General features: G+C 39.7%; 2 protein-coding genes across 5 annotated transcripts in view; one reads left to right on the top strand and one right to left on the bottom strand.

Moving 5' to 3' along the window:
* LOC111430468 (protein O-glucosyltransferase 1-like) overlaps positions 1-3726 on the top strand; it is a 4429-nt gene extending 703 nt beyond the window's left edge. The window contains exons 1-7 of one of the 3 annotated variants that reach the window (XM_023066699.1): positions 363-389; positions 1255-1859; positions 1935-2127; positions 2227-2291; positions 2384-2594; positions 2687-3079; positions 3261-3726. In XM_023066699.1, the coding sequence (XP_022922467.1) occupies positions 1282-1859; positions 1935-2127; positions 2227-2291; positions 2384-2594; positions 2687-3049 (1410 nt within the window). In that variant the 5' untranslated portion in view covers positions 363-389; positions 1255-1281 and the 3' untranslated portion in view covers positions 3050-3079; positions 3261-3726. Of the gene's footprint in view, positions 1-362; positions 390-474; positions 897-1254; positions 1860-1934; positions 2128-2226; positions 2292-2383; positions 2595-2686; positions 3080-3260 lie in introns of those variants that run through there. The other 2 variants (XM_023066697.1, XM_023066698.1) reach the window with 2 other exon arrangements.
* On the bottom strand, positions 3405-7050 carry LOC111430474 (actin-depolymerizing factor 7-like). 2 transcript variants are annotated; one of them, XM_023066707.1, is made up of 7 exons: positions 6639-7050; positions 5893-6034; positions 5712-5803; positions 5527-5626; positions 5049-5059; positions 3946-4205; positions 3405-3555 (listed from the first exon to the last, which is right to left on the bottom strand). In XM_023066707.1, exons 1-7 carry the CDS (start codon positions 6939-6941, stop codon positions 3405-3407), a joined length of 1059 nt encoding a protein of 352 aa, XP_022922475.1. In that variant the 5' UTR covers positions 6942-7050. The 2 variants fall into 2 exon arrangements, with proteins under 2 accessions (XP_022922475.1, XP_022922474.1); XM_023066706.1 differs by lacking the exons at positions 5049-5059; positions 5527-5626; positions 5712-5803; positions 5893-6034; positions 6639-7050 and adding an exon at positions 4511-4899.
* Between the last annotated feature and the right edge of the window lie 173 nt (positions 7051-7223).

Genomic DNA, 7223 nt, shown 5'->3' with positions numbered 1-7223 from the left:
CCCCCCCCCCCTGTTTTTGCTGTTTAGTTTGGTCTCTGGTTTGAGAGACGTCATGTTAATTCTCGTCAAACCAAAAAAAGTAGCATGACGAGAATTAACGTGAAAATAAAATGCATTTTAGAGTTGTGACGTAGACATGTCTTGTAATAGTTTAAGTCCATCGTTAACCGATATTGTCTTATTTAGACTTTTTCTTTCGAGTTTTTCCTCAATGTCGTCTCCTAGGAAGAAGTTACCATACCCTTATAAAAATTGTTTTGTTCTTCGTCCTCGCTGACACTTGTTTTCCACCCCAGTCGATATGAGATCTCATAATCCATCTTCTTTTCGAAGTTCAGTGTCTTCGCAGGCGGTGGCTCGGTGTCCAACTGTAATAGTCCAAGTCTATCGTTAGCAATATTTTCATATTTGAGCTATTTGAGGGTTCTCTTTTTATTAGATTTATATGGAGGAGAGATTTCCATACTATTTTAAAATCTGTATTTTATTTCTTCAATCGTTGGGCTCTCCATCTCTCTCTCTCTCACCATCTGTCCTTAACGACTTCAATCCTGTTTTTTCAACCATCCCCTATCTTTAATCCCTCCAAAATTTCCCACTATAAAAACAACAACAAAAACTTCAATTCTCTCAACCATTCTCTATCTAGATCCCTGAACTCGCCGGACGCCAGCTCCGGTGGTTCTGAAAGCCAGAATTTGGGCCTGAGTGAACATTAACGAAGTTTCAAAATGAGGGACTCCAGTTTCCGGCAGAGGCTTGCGCCTTGGAACTCTCCCCATTTTTCTTTTTCCGATCATCGTCTATTCAAGCCATTTCTCAAGTCTCCGGCTGCATTTTCTCTCATTTTCCTCCTCGCCGGCGCCTTCCTCTCCACCCTCATCCTTTATTCCCCTGTAAGTTTCTTCTTTCATTCTTTCTCCGTTCAATAAGAATGTGCTTAAACAATCGATATGTCGTTTTCTGGTGTCGCTCACTGAAAATTTCCCCGCCGACGAACTGTCGGTTCTTCATTTTCCTTGACAAAAAAAAGGCAGGCCACTTTCCGACGCGTGTTCCTCCTCCTTATTTAGATGTTGCCACGTCCTTTGTGGGCCCCAATTTTGTTTTTGTTTTTTTTTTCTTTTTTTTTTTGAAATCGCCGTAGACTTTCCAAGCCAGCTATATAGGTAGATTAAATACATAAAATATATTTATAATTTAACAAAGAAAAAACAATTTAATTAAACTTGCTTGGATTTTATTTTATTTCAGTGGACAGCGTGGAATTTATCTGGGAACATGATAAAAGGTAGTGCGAAATTCCATTCTTACCCCGACAGTACTTCCGAAATTCCACAAAGACCACACCGACAACGACAAGTCGATTTCCCACTCGACTGCACGTCCTTCAATAACGTCACAAGCGGAGCCTGCCCTGCCACCTACCCGACCATTTGGACTGTGGAGGAAGATCCTAACCTTCCACCGTCATCCACGTGTCCGGAATATTTCCGTTGGATCCACGAGGACCTGAGGCCATGGGCCCAGACCGGAATCACGAGGGCCTCGCTGGAGGCGGCGAAACAGACGGCCAATTTCCGGCTGGTGATTGTGAATGGGACGGCTTACGTGGAGACTTATGAAAAGTCGTTTCAAACCAGAGATACTTTTACGCTGTGGGGCATCCTACAGTTGTTGCGGAGGTACCCTGGAAAAGTGCCTGATTTGGAGCTGATGTTTGATTGCGTTGACTGGCCTGTCATTTTGACCGCCAACTTTAGTGAGCCTAATGGGCCGTCCCCACCTCCTCTGTTTCGTTATTGTGGAAATGATGCCACGCTGGACGTCGTGTTTCCTGACTGGTCCTTCTGGGGATGGTCAGTCCACTCCATCTTTTCCTTTGAAGCTTTTAGTGCTGTGATGATTAAATACATTTGGTATACTTTTTGTAGGTCAGAGATCAATATAAAGCCATGGGAGGTATTGTTGAAGGATCTAAAAGAAGGGAACAAAAGAACGCCATGGAAGAACAGAGAAGCTTATGCATACTGGAAGGGAAATCCGGAGGTCGCCGAGACCCGAAAAGATCTTCTCAAATGCAATGTTTCCGACCAACAAGACTGGAATGCTCGTGTCTTTGCTCAGGTATCAGTTTTCATTTGAATCTTCTTCAATATAAAGCCACTTCATCACTCGTGGGTCAAGCTCAGCTCATCGTATTATGCTTCAAAAAACAATTTTCAGGATTGGATGAAAGAATCCCAGCAGGGATACAAGGAATCAGATCTTGCAAACCAATGTCTTCATAGGTACAATTTGAAGGATATGGATTTTAAAGAGAAAAACTCAGTTTTCTTGGAAAAAAAAGCTCTGTTTTCCTCTGATTTAAACTCATTTGCAGGTATAAAATCTATATAGAAGGATCTGCTTGGTCTGTTAGTGAAAAGTATATTCTTGCTTGCGATTCCGTTGCCTTAATCGTAAAGCCCCATTACTACGACTTCTTCACCAGAGGTTTGATGCCATTGCATCACTATTGGCCTGTCAAGGATGATGACAAGTGCAAGTCTATAAAGTTTGCAGTTGATTGGGGCAACAGCCATAAGCTAAAGGTAATTCTACCATAGGCCTAGCTAGTTCGTATGTCGAGTTACTTATCGAGTTTCGGGTATAAGATTGTGTATTTATGTCGATGGTTGCTCAGGCAAAGGCCATTGGTAAAGCAGCGAGCAGTTTCATCCACGAGGAGCTGAAGATGGACTATGTCTATGACTACATGTTTCATCTTCTAAGTGAATATTCTAAACTCCTTACTTTCAAACCGACGATACCGAGCAATGCGATTGAGCTTTGTTCGGAGACCATGGCTTGTCCAGCTGAAGGGCTCACCAAGAAATTCATGATGGAATCATTGGTGAAGAGCCCTGCAGATTCGAAGCCGTGCGCGATGCCACCCCCATATGATCCCGCATCGCTTCATCTTGTTCTTAGAAGAAAAGAGAATTCAATCAAACAAGTAGAGGAATGGGAGAACACTTTCTGGGATGCTCAAAGTAGGCAGCCATAGACACAAAGACACCCTCCTTACTCAAAGCAGGTATTCATTACATGCCATTTTCATTCTCTAAGAATTTGAATAGAGAAAGCCTAATGAATGGTGATCAAATCATACAAAAACTCATCTGGGTGTTCTTCTTTTACTTGTTTTCTTCGTCAAGTTCAATCATTTTCTTAAAACAGTGAGTGAAAGAATGAACTTTATATATATTTATCTATAGAGAATTACAGCAGATCATCAATAGAGCTTTGGAGATGAGTGAAACCCCATGAAGAAAAAGGCAAAGCATGAAGGAAAAGAAAGTGAAAGAGTAATGTTCACAACGTTAATTGTCCGCAGACTCAAAAATGGAGGAAAAGTGAGCTTAAAAGGCTCGAGCTTTGATAATGTCGAAGCTCATTTCGCTGGGATCTGTGGCTTGCAGTTCCACCTGAATTCCATCCAATTCCCTCTTGAATCTGTCCTTGGAGCTCGCATAAACCATCTTATTTCTCACTATCGATGTGTCGGGGGACCTTCAAAACAGAGACAAGCAGACAACCTCAGTTCATATGCATGTCTTCAAGTTTTAAGGTTTCATTTATGTAACAGAATTGGATGGAAAAGTTGAAATTCTGTCTCCTTACAGACCCAGAAGGCAATCAAGTCATGATGTTTTGGATAATGTTTGATTGGATTGCTACCAATATCATAAATGTCTTTTCATAATGTTCGGTTATGTATCCAAAGGTGTCATGAGAATTTAGAAACATTTTCTAAAACTATAATTAAAAAAGTTTTCAAAATACGAGAACATCGAGAACTATGTGTAGTGTTCATAGTCTCAATTTTCGAAACGTGAAAGGTAACATTAAATATTACGAGACGGAATATAAATATTAGATAGAGGAGAAATTGGATGTTACCAAGCTATGAAGAAAATCTTGCTTTTCTGGCAGTTCTCGTCAGTGGTGAAATCAAAGTCAAAGACAGCATAGCGACATTCATCAGAAGGAATGGCAGCAAGGAAATCATCATAAGTTTTTTGAGGACTCCCGAGCTTATCCACAACAACTTCTTGATTCTCAATCTTGAATACAATGAATCGATAGTTCCTCTTCGTTTTCAATTCCAAAAATTTGAGCTTACATTCATCACTCACAGCCATTCCAGATGCGGCGTTCGCCTAATCCATAACAACCACACATCAATCCATTCTATATTTCACTTTTTTTTATTTAATTTCATCATTGCCAACAAAAACACAAATTTCATATCCATCTATTAAAGATTCAAACTTTTATACAACATTACAAGTGACTGTGACCTGAAACAACAACGTGACAGTTCCAACTTTTATCCAACATTGTAATTTAACGCAATAAGAATGGGGATGAACATGCAAGAAACTAAGAACAAGTAACAAAAGAAGATTAGAAAAAACAACACTTGGGCATGAAAGATGTGTGTGAGAGAGAGAGATGGAATTACCATATTTGCGTGTGGAAGTGTTAGGAAAGGGGGAGAGAGATGGGCGTAGGGAGAATGGAGGATAAGAAAAGAGAGAAGAGAAGAGAAAAGGTAAGAGGGAGAGATCCTTATTTTGTGGGAGAGAGAGATGAGAGTAAAGAAGAGTAATTTGAGGGACAAATCCAAGGCTCACAATTGGTTTCTATGGCTGATTATGTCCTCATCCACGTCTCTTCCTTAAACAAAGCTCCACAACATAACAAACCTCCTTAATTTTACCAAACTACATCAATTTTAGACACAAATGTCTCTCATATTTACTTCAAATTTGACCAATTAATGTTGTAAATAATGGGTGATGTTCCAAAACTACCCACTTTTTCTCATACAGCCATCTATGCTATCATTCAATTCAATCCATGAACTTCACAACTTTGGGACCCTTTTTCTTTTCCACTTTTGCATCCTTCATCTGCAAATGATCTTCATCGATGTTGAAATCATCCTCGAGATCATCACCGCTCACACGCCTCGTCTCTGGTCGTCTATGCATTTCCACATATCCAGATGCTGAGACAAGAAAATGAATGATTACTCATAATATTATGTTTCCCATTCATGCTTTGCAAGATATTATCATAGATTGTTTTACAAGATGTTTGTCAATCCTGAAAAGAACAGCTTTCCACAGTGGCAGTTTTGATCGAAACATCTCTTTTTTGTGTGTTCATGAATTCCCAGAAAGGTACTTGATACAAAAACAAGAACTAACGAAGAACTTTGGAAGATTCAAAATCATTTACTTTGATCAACATGGTTGTCCTACAAAATCCTAGAAAATGAATGCAGATCATCATATCACTGTTATTTGATACTCATCCATGCAGGCTTGACCTTGAGTGGATGAAATAATATGATCAAAGGTCATGGTTTCTATGTCTAACCCTCGTATCTCAGTCAAAATGGAGATGATTCAAAATGGTTTCTATGTCTAACACACACAAAATGAAAAAATAGAAACAAATTTGGAAACTTACATCTGTTACCATCATAAGCCCCAGCAGAAAATTGGGTGGCTTTGTTTGGACAATCCTTAGCTAAATGTGTGACTTCCCCACAAGTTTTACAACAACCTCCCTGCAGAACATCATAGGAGGGCATCCTTAAAATTGTATGATACGAGGAAACTGAGGGACAACCTAGAATTCATTACAGCAAATACCTTAGGGTAGATCCCATGAGTGTTCTTCGGACAGTTTTTGCTTAAGTGTCCACTTTCATTACAAATAAAGCAACTGGCGAATTTGGTTCCTCCTACAGTTCCAAGATGGAAAACGAGACATATAATTTAGAAGAAGAAAACCCCATAAGAACTCCAGTGAATGAATTGTAATAAAATTTACCATCTTGAAGAGGCTGCGGACAATTAGCCAGTGAATGTCCTGTTTCACCACAGTTATAGCATAACTTCTTATCCACAGTCCTTTCATTTTTGTCTGGGCAATTTTTGAGGCTGTGCCCTCGTCTCCGACAAAGCAAGCATATCTGAGAATGCCAAATGACAGGACATAAGACTCCCTTCAGCATGACACTATCGCAAGAACTTTGCATTAATGTCCAGTAATGATATGCAAAAGCAAGCTATTATACCTAAAAGAATCATAGTTTTGCTTAACTTAATGGAAATTGTTTAACTAAATCAAGGTGGAACTTAAATCACAATTATTATATCAGATATCATCACAAAGCTCTTCCAAATAATCCATGCCACCCTCCACCCCAAGACCTTTATCAATCTATCTCAAAGTGACAATAGTTTGCATCGAATAGGAGAGGAAAATCCAATCCTAACTTGTAACGACCCAGATCCACCGCTAGTTAATATTGTCCTCTTTGGACTTTTCCTTTCAGGCTTCCCCTCAAGGCTTTAAAAAGCGTCTTGGGGAAGGTTTCCACACCCATATAAATGGTGGTTTGTTCTCCTCCCTAACCAAAACCAACGTGGGACATCAAATAACCAATGTCACGGACACCACATTCATTACCGTGATAGCTTTGGAAAGAGAACCCTATTCTATGAGCAAGATTTCCATAAACTCGGTGAACAGTGGAACACCAGAAACACTTAGGGATTAACGGAAAAACAAACCTTGTTCTTCTCCCATTGAGCCTTTTCGGGGCAAAGCTTAGCAATGTGGTCTTTGGCCTTGCAGATGAAGCAGCTTTCTCCGGGTTTCATCCCAGGCACTCTAAGAGGGTGTTTCTTAAAACCCTTCTTGTGGGGTTTATTTGGGTCTCTGGTTGAGTTCGATTCTGCCTTCTTGCGCTTGAATTTACTCTTCTTCTTCTTCTTGTCGGGGTCTTTAGGTGGCGTTGGCTCTACTTCCGGAAACAGTTCCGGGTGTTCTTCTCTGTACTTTTTCCGGGCAAGTCTTTGCCTTTGGCTCACCATCTTCACCTGAAAAAGGGTCCTTCACGATCGGAAGGTGAAGGCTCCGGCGAAATCCCGATGAGGTTTTTCAACGAACCGAGTGGCGGCGAGGTTTATGTGATTGCAAACTTCAAAAGTTTTAACATTACTTTTAATTCTGTCATAAACAAAAAAAAAATTAAAATTACATATTTACCCTTTGTTTTGCTAGTTAGTGTCTTGTCTAAAATATCAACTTTAAACTTTTTTAAAATATATTTAACCTAAGAAAAACAAAATTAAAATTACTTTTATTGTTAGTTT

This window comes from Cucurbita moschata, unplaced genomic scaffold (assembly GCF_002738365.1).
Source record: "Cucurbita moschata cultivar Rifu unplaced genomic scaffold, Cmos_1.0 Cmo_Scf00034, whole genome shotgun sequence".
In the NCBI taxonomy this organism is placed as follows: Eukaryota; Viridiplantae; Streptophyta; class Magnoliopsida; order Cucurbitales; family Cucurbitaceae; genus Cucurbita; species Cucurbita moschata.
This window is presented reverse-complemented; position numbering and strand designations above follow the sequence as displayed.

Excerpts from the sequence above, each read along its gene's own strand:
- LOC111430474 (XM_023066707.1), bottom strand. The coding sequence starts at position 6,941 with ATGGTGAGCCAAAGGCAAAGACTTGCCCGGAAAAAGTACAGAGAAGAA. Across the intron at positions 5,804-5,892 it reads TCCGCAGCCTCTTCAAGATG|GAGGAACCAAATTCGCCAGT; the intron begins GTAAATTTTATT and ends TTGGAACTGTAG. Across the intron at positions 5,627-5,711 it reads CTCATGGGATCTACCCTAAG|GGAGGTTGTTGTAAAACTTG; the intron begins GTATTTGCTGTA and ends GATGTTCTGCAG.